Source organism: Terrapene carolina, unplaced genomic scaffold (assembly GCF_002925995.2).
Source record: "Terrapene carolina triunguis isolate 2854851 unplaced genomic scaffold, T_m_triunguis-2.0 Scaffold210, whole genome shotgun sequence".
NCBI lineage: Eukaryota > Metazoa > Chordata > Testudines > Emydidae > Terrapene > Terrapene triunguis.
The window spans coordinates 40,781,634-40,797,230 of NW_020664561.1; the positions used below are offsets into that span (position 1 = coordinate 40,781,634).

The window sequence follows — 15,597 nt, forward strand, 5'->3', positions numbered from 1 at the left end:
AGCACTCTTTCCATTCCCTGGTCTGTCTCTCATTGTGCTGTATAATCCCGCGGAACATGTCTTCTTCGCTGCGCCAAGGGTTTTTTTCAATCGTTTGCTAGAATGTAACAATCTCTCTTCTGTTCAGCACAGACCTTGAAAAACACACCACGCACCCACCGCGGACCGGCAGCGGCAGATAAGAAACAAACCCTCGGCGCAGCGAAGAAGACCTGTTCCGCGAGGTTATACAGCACAATGGGGGACACAGCTCCACGAGCACCCCAATCATGGTGAGTTTTGGGAGTGCGGGGAAGGAGGTTGTGCATACGGACAAAAAGGTCACGGCTTGCAGGGGACTCATTCTAAAATTATCCTACAATTTTTCACAGGCGGCCAACCTGCTGGCTGACATCTCGCTGCTGAGGGTGATCAGGGAAACCAGGGTTCAGCTGCCGAAGGCAGTTTTTGGCAACAAAACTTGCCGGTGTAGACAAGCCCTTAGCTTGTGTCACAGACCACAACAGATTTAAGCCTTGGAATTTTTAATAGCGATTGCATTGTCTTTGAAGTGCTGCTCCCATTTAAATAGAGGGTAAATTCCCATTTACTTTAATGAGATTAGATCAGCCTCCTTGTCGCTATATTTCTTTTTTGTCGTAGATATTTTCTTTCATTAAAGTTTCTGGTCAGGGCAGAAAAAAATGCTGTGCAGCTGAATAAATTGTGAAATATTTGCATTTGTGACGCCAACTCCTCAATCATTGCTCCTCCTCTGACATTAAGATGACACTTTTTATAGTGCAGCAGCTGCTGTAGCTGCTCTTACTCTTCTCAGCCACCCAAGAGATAACAATGCAGCAGCCTGCAGTGTGTCACCTGCCAGTAAGTTTTTAGAAGTTTTACAAATTTTCTCTCAATGCAGTGAGAAGCAGTGATATTAAATGTTAAGGTATATTTTTGTGTTCACCTATTTATTTTAAAGCTGTCAAATCAGTTTAGCAACACAGTTCATTGGCAATTAAACTTGACCTATTTAGCATCTAAAATTGAGTGGAAAAGAATGTGTGAGGAGGATAAGATGAAATAAGGTAAAACTTTTAAACAGAAGTGTTTATAACCTGACTTTGATTTTTATCTGTAAGCTAAAAAGCCACCTGTTGTAAACAAAGGCATTTACTAACAACACCCAAATGAAAGAATGTAAAAAACCCAGCTTGCTTATCATTATTTGTGCTCTTTATTTAATTTGTGCATTTCTCTCAGCCGGGGCAGTAAAATGAATGAAGTTACTTTCATTTTCAGATTCTCTGCTGTAACGTTTGAGTTGCAAAACACTGCAGGGGAGTGCTTTATTTCTTTAAAACCAACTGCTGTCACTGGAATGTTTATAAAACTGCTCTGTTGGGTTTACATTCATGCTAATTAAATGGTTTGTGTCACTATTTAAGTCATGGACTATTCCCTCTTATTTTTAGCAAATTCAATTCTCTTTTAATTTCACTTTTCACTGGTGCTTGCCGATATAAAAAGGAGGATTTGGGGTTCTAGACAATTTTATCTATACCTCAGTTGATTTTTTCCTGTTTCTTGCTGTCATTTCCCCCCCTAAATTTAGCTTTTTCTGATCTTATATTCTTTTCAGGTGTTTCTTTCTGTATTTATTTCTCCATGTGAAACCTTTTCTCTCTTTCTCCAAGATGTTTATGTGGAGAAGTCTGAGTTCTACCCCTGAATCTGTCACTGAGCAGCATAAGTTACTTTAGTTTATGTCTTTCATTGTAATCTCTTCTCTGCCTGAGCTTCCCCATCATTAAAATGGGGTGAATGATGCTTAACCATTTTTGTTAAGTGCAGTGAGTTATATGGAAGGAAAGTGCGATAAACAGCAAGTGCTCCTTGTTTCTCCTTCTCCTGGTTCTTTGCTATCCTGCCCCATGGCCTCTAACCTCTCCCATTCCCCTCCACCTTGGGGATTCTCTGTACATCTCCTTCATTTTTCTTTTCTTCAGGTCTTCTGCTCCCCTTCTGAGTCTACTCTCCCCAGCCCCTAGAGCACTTTCTCTCCCCAGGTCCAGTTCCTTTCACTCCTTCCTTGGATTCTCTGTTCCTTTTTCCCCACCCTCCAGGGAGGCCTCCCCTTTCCATCTTGTTCTCTTCCCCCCCCGTCTTGGGTTTTCTATTCCCACATTGTCATTCTACCCTGTGTATCTCTCTCACCCTCATTCTCCACCTCCACTGCTATTGGCCCTTCACCTCTCCTGCCTCCTGCAATCTCACTCCCTTTCTCTTGTGTCTCTCTCTCCATCAGTTGTCTTCTCCTCTCTTGCTTTTGTTTCCCTGACTTGCTCTCTCCTCCTTCAGTTCTCATCTCCTGAGTTCTCCTCTTCATTCTACTCTCCTCTTCACTCTTATTTCCCCAATCCCTTGCCTTCTTGTGTAACCCACACACCTCCTGGGTGTGGTTCTGTCCCATCTACTGCACCAAGACCACTTAAAGAGAGAGATAAATGAGTCTGCGCTACAGTTGGCTTTTAGCTCATGCAGTAGAGGCTCATGCACTAAGCTCCAGAGGTCCCCAGTTCAATCCTGCCCGCCGTTGACCGAGGTCTGTCAGTGTTATACTTGCACAGGTGACTGCAGAGCAGAAGGGGAGGCAGGGCCCTTGGGCAGCTGGGAACAATTGTAGTAACTGCTCTCCCCTGCACACAGTGACCTCAGCAGAAGTTAGTGGTTTCCTGATCCCGATTCTGCTGTGCTACCCTTAAAAGCCAGAGAGGAAAGCAGGGAGAAGAAAATCCTTCCTGATTCAGGGCTGCTAAGTCAGTATCAAGAATGAGAATGACCTGCCTCCTTCAGAGATTGGGGGGAGCAGATAATATTGCAGCACCAATGGAAGGGATATAATTCATTAAGTCTATGGGTATGTCTACACTACAGGATTAATCCGAATTTAGATAATTCGAATTTGGGAAACAGGTTGTATAAATTCGATTGTGCGCGGCCACACTAAGCACCTTAATTCGGTTTTTAACCACATTAATTCGGTGGTGTGCGGCCACACTACCCCATTAACTTAAACACAGTAATTCGGTGGTGTGCGGCCACACTAACCCTAATTCGAATTAACAAAATCGATTTAGGTGCTACTCCGCTCGTCGAGGTGGAGTACAGAAATCGATTTTAAGTGCCCTTTAATTCGAATTAACTGGCTCTGTAGTGTGGACGGGTGAAGGGTTAATTCGGATTAACGCAGCTAAATCCGAATTAAAGTCCTAGTGTAGACCAGGCCTATATGTTTTATAGAACCCTATTACTTTTCTATAGAACCGTGCTGGTTTCATCTCTATTATATTCTATAGGACTGTTTTATAATGGGGATGTTCTTAAGCTGCCGCCCTTTGAGTTTTAGAGCACATCACAGGCAGTTCAGATTATTCAACATCTCTCAGTCTCCAGAGCCCAGATCTGGTACACATTGCAGGACAATGACCCAAAACAAGGGATGTGAGAATCAAAAGAACACAAGAATCTTTAAACATTGAAGGACTTTTAAAAAAATATAAATAACATTGTCTATCACTCCAGTGTCATGAGTCAACTTTTTGATGCCACCAAATTACAGAAAGCAAGTTTTCACAGTATCAGCCTGGGATGGAAGCCAATCTGGGTTTTAAGAGAGGAGTGTCCTGTCTAATGAGTTGCATCACACTCCAGTGAAGTTTCAATACTGTAAAATGTCTCCTACATGGCTTAAAACACACATACCACCACCATCCCCCTCACATCTCTGTTCACTTCTCCAATGCACAGCGGGTAGGAATCTGAATTACAGTTGCCTCCTTTCACACACAGCTTTGAATGGTCCTGGGTAGCAGTGAAGACAATATTCTGCACTGTTTTAACTTTGTTCCAGCACTACAAACTGGCCAGTTGGATGGGAGCACATTCCTTACTTTTACTTATCTTCAAGAAACTCATAATTGTCCCCAAACATCTCATGTGCAAATCTAAGATCAGCAAAATTGTAAAAACAATGAAGTAATACTAAAATCAACAGGCATCACTTACACTGTACATTAACCTTTGGTCAATAGCAAGGTGGAAATTTTTTTCCTTATGCTCATTTTTATTATTTTACAATTTAATTAAAAAAAAAATTAACATCAAATATACCTTATAAAACATACCTCATATAATATAATATAAATATAGAAGGTGCTTTACACTTAAGTAATTGGATAAAAAACCCTATGAAAAATATATACTCAACAACTTAACCTACTTAAAATAGAAATATCAAATTTAGCTCATATATAGATCCCAAGTCTTAAATGTCTTTGGTGGATCCCTGAGCTGATAAGTAGTATGTTCTATAGGATACAAGTATACATGCCCCCTCAGGCAAAGGCCAGAAAGGTTCTGAGGATTTCCTGCTCAGAGCCTGGAAGGACTGGTCTTTTAATCCATTCTGACCTTGAAGATACAGGTTTCTTTGTCCAATAACTCAATATAAAACTATCTAATCTAAACTGATATTTATAAAGTACCTAATCACTTCATACCTAATCCAGGTATGAAGTTCCAGTTTGGGATCATTGTATATTGAATGGTCTCTACTCTCTACTGCTAGATTTTTTCCCATACTTTTCCTTGTGTTTTTAATTTCTTTTTCCCTTCTCTCTGTCATTTTCTATCTGTATCTGTGGAGTCTGGTCTTTCTTCAGCCTTGTCATTGTAGGAAGGATGTTGTGAAAAAGCAAGTCTTGCATCATGTGCTGTACACAGTTAGGTTTGGGCTGTTCTTGATCTCCTGTGGTGAGAAATCACACAGACTGCATACTGCTGACAATGCTGTAGCACCAGCTCCTGGGCACTGATAGCTTCATGCCTTTTAATAAAATTAGGGGCTGAGTAATCCAGTGAGGTATTTTTCTCAGAACCTAAAAAGGAAAGGTATAATCAGAGCCACACAACAGTTAATATAAATTCATATACGGGTGGAGTTGTTTCTGGGGATAATTATGGAGCGTGGTAATGTCTCTGGGAATGTGCTGCTAATATTCAAACAAGGGGCTCCTATTAAGTTGTTCTTCCGTCTCCCTGGCTAAATGGGAGCCATGGGTGTGTATGCTTGGAGAGAATAGACGGGTCAAGAATCCATTCATTGGTCACTTCAGGAATAACCCTCTGTCATTGTAACCACAGCCAGAGCAGAATCACTGCTTAGCAAACAAGCTTACGTCACATGCAGTTCACTGGAAATGTTTCTGCTTTGGTCCTGAGAATTGCACTAAGTGAACTGGAGTATTCAGCTAGTGTAGTTTGAAATGGGGGAGGGAGCCTATAGGGGGATCCACACTGTCCTTCCCTGGATTTGTTGCTTTTTTAAATGCCTGAAAGTTGGTACAATCATCAGTGGAGCGGGGTTGACCCCATCTAAAGCAGGGGAAATTTCCTCATAATTCCTTTCCATTTGGTGACAGAATTTTAGCAAGGAGCCCCTCTGAGCCCTCCAGCTCTTTGCTGAACGCTTCCATTGTTAAAGCTGCAGTATAGTTTCTGTTATTCTGGAGGCACCTGGTAGCAACTCAGGAGTTAGGATTACGTTTTAAAATGGTCTTAAAAGGGGAAATAAATTCCTACTTCTCTTTAAAAGTAGGTGGCCAATGGGTGTGAAATTTCACGCACTTTTAGTTTTTCTGTGCTTTGAATTTTCTTAACTCTCCTTTCCCCAGCAAAGGATGGCAACCGTCCATCACCCCCTTTAACAGCCCTTTGCCAAACTACCCTCTCCCAACACAATTAACTACTACGCCAAACATCCACAACCACCAGTGCAGGGGAAAATAATCTGGTAAAGGCATGTGTGCAGAAAGGGTGGGGGGGGCAGCGCTCAAGTTGTGGAGTGTGATCAGTGGTGTCCAATAGTTGTGGTGACAGTAAGGTGTGTGCTTATGGGAAGACAAGTAGAAGGTATGTACTGTGAGGTGGCTTAACTTTACATTTCCTTGCTTTTGGGAGTTTGTGTCAGGCATTTTGGGACAGATCCTCAACCAGTGTAAATTGTCATAGCACAGTTTATTTCAACTAAAGGATCTGCCCTCTTGTGTCTGATTTTGACACTGCCAGCTTTAGTTTGTTTTAATGTTCTCATTTTGTCTGAGGGGGACAGTGCCCCCCTGCCAGAACAGCCATGTTCACCTGGGCACTGAGGAGAAGTGGACTCCAGGGTTCCTAGAAAAGGGGCCAGGCAACCAGCTCTCCCCCATCTCCAGGCCACGGCTCTGAGGCATCAGCCTTCTTGAAGCAGCAGCCTCGTCTCAACAGGCTCCTCTCAGAAGCAGCCGAAAGAGGATGCTACTGGGTTTCTCCTCCAGCAGCAGAACCTCCTCCAGGGCAGAGGATGAGGTGGGCAGCAGCGGGGAGAACAAAAGTTGGGATATTTTTTAAATCACCAGAACAGAAGATATTGGTGTGTTCAGTGTTTAACTGCTTGACAACAGAGTGGCAGATTTCAAAAGAAAAATGTACACACATGTATTTTTAAAAGTGTAGATATTTCAGGTCTAGATGATTGACTATAACATGTACTGGCTTTCTGAATCAATGAAGTACAATCTGAGCTTCACTCAGGTTGCCTGAGATCCTATCCCTTTAAAAGATCCATACAGTTTATCTCATTGATCCTAGAATTCTTCACAGAGTTCTGTTCTTTCTTAATATTTGTCTATGTTGATACTAGATACCTTCCATTTATCATGCAAATATACACAATGAAAGCAAAAATAGTCAAAGCTGTTTAAAATAAAAAAGAACCAGCATTGCAGCTACACCTGTTTCTAACCCCCCAAATGTGTGATTCATAAACCAAGCATCCACTTCTTCAGTGAAGCACTTTGTACACTTTTAAGTGCTGTGTAATAGTTTGGTTCTTATTTCTGAGGAGGAAAAGGGAATGAAATCTATACCTAGTTACAGTTGGTGGGCATTGGCTTTTGCAATATCAGCTTCCTTTGCAGACATTTTCATGGAGGAATCAGTGGTTCAGACTGAGTGGACCCATACGAAGGCACAGAAACATTAACAGTGGTGACAGCCCCTATGCCAGTAACTAATAGTGACAACTCAAATAGTGTATAGCCCTGCTACTGAGATATCAACCTGCAACTATACCTAAGGTCTAAAGACTGCTGGATTTCTGAAATCGGAATCCAAATCTGTATCAAAATTTTGCAAATGATCCCAAAACTTCAGATCCAAATAACCCCTAAGTTTGAAGTGCTGAAAACCCAGATCCAAACTGTGTGGGCTAAGACAATCTCTACTGAAATTGCAAATGAACTGATACTTGCCTTTAAATAGATATCTATTTTTGCATTTCCCCATTTTTTTCTCTAGTATACAGAACATTTCTGCCTGCTGCTTGGCTACAGTGTGAGACTGTAAACAGCATCTTCCAGTTATAGAGCACAAGGATAATGCAAACAGAAGAGATGAACAGATTGCCAGTATTTGATTGGTTTCTTGAAATCTCTCCTACACACATGTTCAAATGCAGTAAACACATAGGAAAAAAGTTACAGTTCTAACCTGAACCCACAGGAAAAATGCCAAGACACAGCGTAAATTAACAGTCTCTAACTCACTTCTTTATGGTCAGAGATGGGGGGGGGGAAGGAAGTGACAGTACAGTCTGTAGATTATGGACAGTTTTGAAATTGCTTAGAAATGTAGGGGCTAAGAACAATTATGCTCAGAAGAATAAGGAGGAAGCCTTACATACTCGAATATATGGATGGCAAAAAACAGCTGTACACATAAGGCTCAATTGTGCCACCCATACTGAGGTTGGGTGTAATGGGGGGGCTGTGCTGCTTTCCCATAGCACTGTATCCTGTATTTATGTGTATTATTCAAAACACACACTAGAAGATGATACAGTGACGGTAATAACATTTCTTAATAAAATAAAAGCCTTTACTTGTATTACAAAAACACTATCACAGCATTGCCAGGTAAACCAGCTTCCCTAGAGCACCAAAACAACAATAATAAACTACTACCACAACCAGTGATAAAGCAAACTGTATAAACCAAACATTGAACAGTGCAAACAGTGCCATAAAAAAAAGCCCCTAATTCTGTGTGTCCCCTAGCATGTTCTCCTTTACCTTTCTTGTGTGTTTAGCATGCGCTTGCCACAACTGCACCGTTGTGGAGACCTGCAGGAGTGTGTGCATAGAGGGGGATGCATGCAGTGAGGAGGGGATCAGCACAAGGTTGGAAGTATGCTGGGCATAGATTTGCCCTGCCCAGCTGCTGCTAAGTACTGGTTGCATGGGCCACCCAACCACCGAATTGTCCATACTGTTCCTGGCATGCAGCGCATGGTAACATGGAGGGGACTCAGGCCCTGGTGAAGGCACAGCAGGAGCCTGCACTCTGCAGCCTGCCTGTGCCTTTCCACTTGCTCTGAATCCTTCTCTCCGTGGTATTGCACCTGCTTGTTGGCCCTGTCCAGAATGTCAACTGTAAGTTCTTCACAGAAACGATTCTTCTTGTATCGGTCCATGACAGTACAGAGACCCAGGCTTCTGCGGGAGAGCATGTGAACTGCCGAAGTACAATGGCCAGAAGAGGTAGAGGCAGGAGTGCTTGCAAGCAAACATGAAACAGAACTAAGCATGGTCTGAGTGATTCACAAAAGGTTCAGTGCATGAGTAAAAAGAAAAAAATCTTTGCTGAATCTCAAGGACCAAAAAAAAAAAAAAAAGAGGATACTTTGTAAAACTGAGCCTTCAGAGGAACTTTTCAGATCCTAAAAGCTCTGTGGACATACAAAATTAATACTTTGTAAACCAATGATAATTTTGCAGTTAGTCATAATGCAATGATGGGTTATTTACAATGAAATTCAATCAGATTTCAGTAATCTACATTTGACATACTGCTCAAAGGTTACCTACAAAGTAGAAAAGATGAAAACACTGATTGATGTGCAGTACAGTTCTGTAATCCATCTATTTAATAATTTCACATTCCCAAACTTCTCTGCATATGTTCTTTACTTACCATCATCCTGGTCACCATCTTCACTTCTGCAGGAAATTTCAGCTGCCCACGGGGACAATGGAGGAACTAAGTTACAGCAAAGCAAAGCGACTCTCTAAAGAGTCTCTCTGTCAGCTGCACAGAATGAGCAAATACCAGATTTTAAAGGAGTTGTTTTCTGAAGTGCATTTCTCTTATTTGATTCAGTTTCATCCCCCTGGAAGTTTGAACTTCATCTTCAAGTTCACATTAATCTTAGTAATTAATCTCGATAATAAAACAATTTGATTGATAGGTTTTAAAATATAAAATTAGTAGCAGCTGTGTTCTCAGCATTGCACTTAATGTAATGCATCTGTTGCAAAATCTATGGAAATAACCTATTTTCTCATTATCATATTGTATTCTATATTGAAGGAATAGGATTAATATACCATGTAAAGTATATCATATGAACAGCGTGTAGTACAGAAGAACAGCAGTACAGAAAAAATTGCAACCTTATATTGGAGCTTGCAACCTTTTTGGTCCGCATTGATGTACAGATAAAGCATTTACAGTCAAAACTGTTGTAAAGCAACCAACAAAAATTGGCTCATTATTAGAGGTTTTCCTTTTTATTAAAGGTGGAGCAGAATTGTACTACAAACAGTTGGTAGTATTTTAGGGTAATTTATTGAGGCATGAAGTTGCCTGTTTGAGGTAGTCTCTTGTAGTGGTATCATTGTATTATACCGTGCTACCTCAAGGACACTGAATATGTATCCTTAGCATTTCTTCATCATCTTCTACTTCTTACCGAATACACGACAATATAGCACTTACATCTTATGCTATAGTACAAAGAAAGCAATGTAATACAGAGTGAACCTGCTGTAGACTTTTATAAATGGAGTATTTTCCTCCCACACTATTTCCACTACCTCTTCTCTCCATCAAGACTAATACCACCACTAGCCTCCCTATCACTCAGTCGAAACCTCCTTCTCCTTCACTCCCCATATCCAGCACCTCTGATCAACTACTGTTGTTTCTTTCTGGATATTGAAAAAAAAAAACATTTTTTGCTTTCTTTCATGATGCTGTAACCACTCTCCCACATCCTTATCAACTCCCACCTGTTGACTACTGCAATCGCCTCCTCCTAACCTCGTCCCTTACAGATCCCCATTGTGCTGCTGACCATCAAGCTCAAACTTTTTGTCCTTACTTTCAAGATCGTACATCATATAGCCCCTTGTGACACCCCCAGGGTACAATCTGGACTGTTGAACCGCTGTGTCCCTTTAACCCTCCAGCACAGGGTGCCTTTCACAAGCAGCCTCTCCAAGCTCTGCTCACACACAGCCATTAGCATTTAAAGTCATTCCTAGCAAAGTTACATGAATGCTCTCCCAGCCATTCATGAACTACATACAAGGCAACACCTGCAAATTCCTCAACCCCAGCTTTGCATCCCAGGAATGTGTGACTTATACTGCTCAGTATACCCCTGTACAGCATAAGTTCATATTGGTCCGACATTCCAACAAAGGGTAATGTTTATATGCTCAAGCCTTGCTGGCTGACGTGGAGTCCCAAAGCACTTCAATCCAAATATATACTGGATTAGGTAAAAGAATAAAAAGTTTATGGACTAGAGAAAAATGTATTTGAAATGATAAGTGATAAAGGCATAAAAGTCAGAACTGGTTACACACGGGATAAAACTGCAAACTAATTCCTAAACTTTACCAAGCTAAATAAGATTTGACATCAAAAAGGTTTCTCTCCCCCAAAAACTTTCAGCAGTCCATACTAACTGGAAAGATTACCAATTAGAACCACTCCCCCCAATCCAATGATGCTCCTATTGTCTCTCAAGTGATCTCACTGCCGTGAGTAGAGATGGGGGAGGAGAGGTAATGAGGTGGTCACTGTCTCTTTTTTTTATACTCTGACCCTTTGTACTGGAAAAGTCTTTGCTGGGTCATGGGGTCAGCAGTTCCATTGCGTATGTCCTTCAGATGAATTGTAAATACTTGCTTACAACGTCGCTGCTGGGGAATCTCCAATTAAACAGGTAGTGACTAAGGCCCTACTTAATTTCCAATATTGCGGAAATTGCAGATCCTGCAATATTAGGCTTCCACCGCAATTTTGATTTTAATTAGCTTACTTTTCACAGTCCACAATTTTGCATACATTTTGGCATTTGTAACACACACTTTTCACCCCATTAGTGCAGAAGAACCTAATTTATCTGAGCTGCCAGCAGCTGGGGCTCAGGCTGCCAGCCCTGTGCATGCGGTGCTCAGGCTGTCAACCCTGCACATTAATAACTACAATATAGTTGCAGCAAAATGTCTGGTTATCAAAACAATTTGCAGGCATAACTTGAGTGTTTATATTGTTCCACAAAACTTTTCTTAAACAAGTAAGTCTTCTCTGGCTTTTCCAAATTATCGCAATTAATAAAGGTCCTTTATTACTTTTCTGCAATTTTCCATATCTTGTCCTCAACACAGCTGCAATTATTTGACAATCATCCTGTGATTCAAGTAGGACCTTAGTAATGACTCTTTAGCATTCTGCTGACCTGCAAGTGTGTCTTTGTCTCTGAAAAACTAGTTTGAGCCTGCTTTTCTAACTTTGTAACATGTTACTGTAAAATCATTGCAATACAGTAGTCTCATAACTTTACATGCAAAGTTGCCACACACATTTTACCAAGATAATAATGGTCAGCAGATTATGAGTTTTCACATGATACCACACAAGGCATACTTTGTACAGGATATATCAAAACCATATAAAAGTGGTGAACATGGAGCACAGAGTGTTACATGGGGCACAGTGTCTCACAAACCTGCCTAAATATCTCACCTGATCTTCCTCTGCATTCTTGCCATACCCTCTGCTTTGCCAATCTGATACCCCTTTTGTCTCTTTTTTTCACAAGTGCTTCCATCCCTTCCTCCATCCTGCCCCGTAGCTTGGCATACCTTTTTGAAATCCATTTGTCAAACCTCCATCCTTGATCCATTCAAATCACTACTTAGGACCCTACGATCTCCCAAAATCCCACCCACCCACTCCACCATTTTTGGACCAGTACATATTTGTGTGCCTAACTGGAGTAACAATATCCTCATCTATTGGTAACATGAGTCTTTTCTGACCACCTCTTTTCCTGGTGTATGTTATAGTCTCATTTGTGTAACAGATCCACCACTTACACAGGAAGGACTTCGGAGTAAAGACCTGTCATTTACACCTTTTCTGTGAAGTACTCAGCTCGCTGTGGATGCTTTGAAATAATAACTAATAATAATTATAATATGTTCTTTTAAATACTTAGTTGGATTGTTACTAGAAACCTCAGCAGTAACTGAAAACCATAAATATATTTTTAAAGGTAATAGGGGAAAAATGCCAACCAGAAAAATGAACCAAGTTAATATGTAGAAAGAAAACCTTAGTCTGAGAAATAAGTGTGTTCCAGGGAGTTAGTAGCTTTGAAATACTGCAAGACCCTACTGTTTCTGCTTATATTTTGTTGCTGTTTAGGGTGACCGGATGTCCCAATTTTATAGGGACAGTCCCGATTTTTGGGTCTTTTTCTTATATAGGCTCCTATTACCCCCCATCCCCTGTCCCGATTTTTCACACTTGCTGTCTGGTCACCCTGTTGCTGTTACAAATTTGGGGAGAGGTTTAAAAGGAGTTTGATACCTTTGGGCTGGTTGCATTCATTATTTCCAGGAGCAAGCCAGAAAATGAGTGTGTAGATCTGAGGCAATGGCATGGCTTGACGCTCCAGAGTGAGGGATGATCTCAGCTACAGGAAGATAAATCCAGAGTCACTCCATCAAACACTTTATAGTCACTTAGATTTACAGCCTGGGGTGTTTGTTACTCAAACATCTGAGCAATGTGCTGAGAGAGACATAATATCTTGTCTCATTGTTTCCTTTTCCTCTCCCATTTGTTGTATTCATTGATTGTCTCTTGTCTTAGACTTAGATTGTACACTCCTTGGGGCAGGGACTGTCTATTTTTATGTTTTTGCATAGTGTGTAGCACAATGGGGTCCTGTTTCATGATTAGGGTCCCTGGGTACTACCACAATACAAACAACAAACAATAATAATAATAATAATAATGGGCCTCATTCAGCAGTGTATAATTTCTGTTTTAAGCTGGTGTAACTCCATTGATTTCAGTCTAACATGTGACACTCCATTGATAACAATGAATATAAACCAAAAGTAACACGGTGGTGAATCAAGTCTAATAGCCATAGTGGCATATTATAACTCTCCTTGTTCCAGACAATAGACAGATTACATGGGGTATTTGTACAGTGCCCAGTGCAACAGGGCCTATAACAGTTGAGGCTTCTACAATAAAAACATTAAATACCACTACTACTATTAATACTAGTATCTCCTTAAAATGGTTTCTTTCTTCTTGCCAGAACCTCACACCTTCCCCTGGGTGTGACCTTACTTATTGTAGTATTCCAGGATAAACACAAAAATAAAATGATCGCCATTGATAAAGAAACAAGTATTTAATCCAGCTGAGCCTGGCTCTGGCTTCCTTTATAATTGTGATCTCCATTGAGTAAGAAATGCCTGTGTTTTCACTGCAGAATGAAGATGTGGAAGTCCTGAATTCCGAGTATGGAAAGAACGTGATTAAACTCCTTCGCATTAGAAGAGATGACAAGAAACACTTCATTAAAGAAGTGGAAGCTTGTGTACATGTTAGACTGGATTCTGTCAATGAGTACTTGCATGGAGAAAATTCTGCTGTTATCCCTACTGACACCATGAAGAACATCGTCTTAGCTTTGGCAAAATGCAAAGGGGTATTTTTAAACTATTCTATTTAGTATTGTGCTGACTGTTATTTATGATGCTGCCCCAGATTTGTTTGGAAGTGATCATTGTACTTAGTTTTCTATTGTCAACATATTTCAAAAGATCCTCTCTCCTCTTTCATTGCCCTGTTCTATCCCCTTCCAAAGCTCACCCAGGTCGAGAAGCTCTTCTCCAGGCAAAAGTTGAAAAGAGTTTGGCTAATGCAAAATTCCTACTCTCTTTCATATGTTTTTCTGGCTTCCTGCTTTTCAGTTTGGCACTGAAGCTCCCTTCAAGATTTTGAACTGGATCTTTCCTTTTTCCAGTACTAATTCTTCATACACAACATTGACTTTCTCATCTGGTATTTGGTGCACAAGTGTGGATAATCTTTATTTTATATGTGGAAGACATTTTTAGGTTTGGTTGACAACCCCGCCCCCCATCATGAATCTTTTTTTGCATTTGGACCCCTTGGATCTGATACCCCTGAACTTTGAAAAAGTATGAATCCAATTCTGAATCTTAAACTTGGAATTTGGGCCTCCCTTCAGTTTTCTGGTGTAGTCTTTTGTCTGACAAAGCCAGCACTGTTCTCACACCTGTCTTCAGGTACCTTTTGTAGTAGGACAGCTGTGCACTCTTTCGTAATAAATAATAATAATAATACCTAGCTCTTATATAGTGCTTTCCATCAGCAGATCTCAAAAAGCTTTTCAAAGAAAATAAGTATCATTACCCCCAGTTCAGTGGCTTCAGCTGTTCTTTTAATCTGCTAATTCCATATAGCTTAATTATACCACACTATGGACCAAATTCTCAATCTCATTATGAAATCCCATCTTTACCCTTTAGCGTTCTGCAGTTTTTATTGTTCAATGAGACCACCTACCAGGAATGTTCTGATATTACATTTTCTAAGGATCAGGTACCAGTGGTGGCTTCTCTCAATCCAGTTATTCTACCTGCCCTCTCCCTTTCCTTTGTGTGGATAATACTATACCTAAGGAAAAAGGGATCGCTGATGAATGTGAATCTTTAGCTCCTATTGTAGTTTACAGTGCATGCTGACTAGGTGGGTAGAAAGACAGTCTTTATAAACCCAGAATTGAATGGCATCCATATCATCCACAAAATCCATTTAAATCAAAATATTTACAGTGATCCAGACAAACTGTGCATGTTGTATTCTGTATGCCAATATACATTAGATCATTGGTGCTCTCTAATGTGTTATTTGTTTTCTTAGATCCAAACTATAGAACAATTTGCCCTGGATATCTGCAATCACTTCATTTCCTCATATTGTCATGTGGTGTACGTCAAGGCCTATGTTCAAGAGGTACCATGGCGGCGTCTAGAAAAGGTATATAAAAATACTAGGGCTGTCAAGCAATTAAAAAAATTAATTGCGATTAATGGAGCAACTAAAAAAATTAATCATGATTAATTGCACTGTTAAACAATAATAGAATACCATTTATTTAAATATTTTTGGATGTTTTCTAAATTTTCAAATATATTAACTTCAATCACAACACAGAATACAGAGTGTACAGTGCTCACTTTATATTTATTTTGATTACAAGTATTTGCACTGTAAAAAACCAAAATAGTATTTTTCAATTCACCTAATACAAGTACTGAAGTGCAATCTCTTTATAAAGAAAGTTGAACTTACAAACATAGAATTATGTACAAAAAACAGCATTAAAAA

General features: G+C 40.3%; 1 protein-coding gene across 1 annotated transcript in view; it reads left to right on the forward strand.

Moving 5' to 3' along the window:
- The first annotated feature begins 827 nt into the window (after window positions 1-827).
- Window positions 828-15,597, forward strand: part of LOC113407306 (uricase-like) — a 27,844-nt gene continuing 13,074 nt past the window's right edge. Inside the window, exons 1-3 of the mRNA XM_026655655.1 lie at window positions 828-864; window positions 13,670-13,888; window positions 15,130-15,246. Coding sequence (XP_026511440.1) covers window positions 835-864; window positions 13,670-13,888; window positions 15,130-15,246 — 366 coding nt within the window. The 5' untranslated portion in view covers window positions 828-834. The remainder of the gene's footprint in view (window positions 865-13,669; window positions 13,889-15,129; window positions 15,247-15,597) is intronic.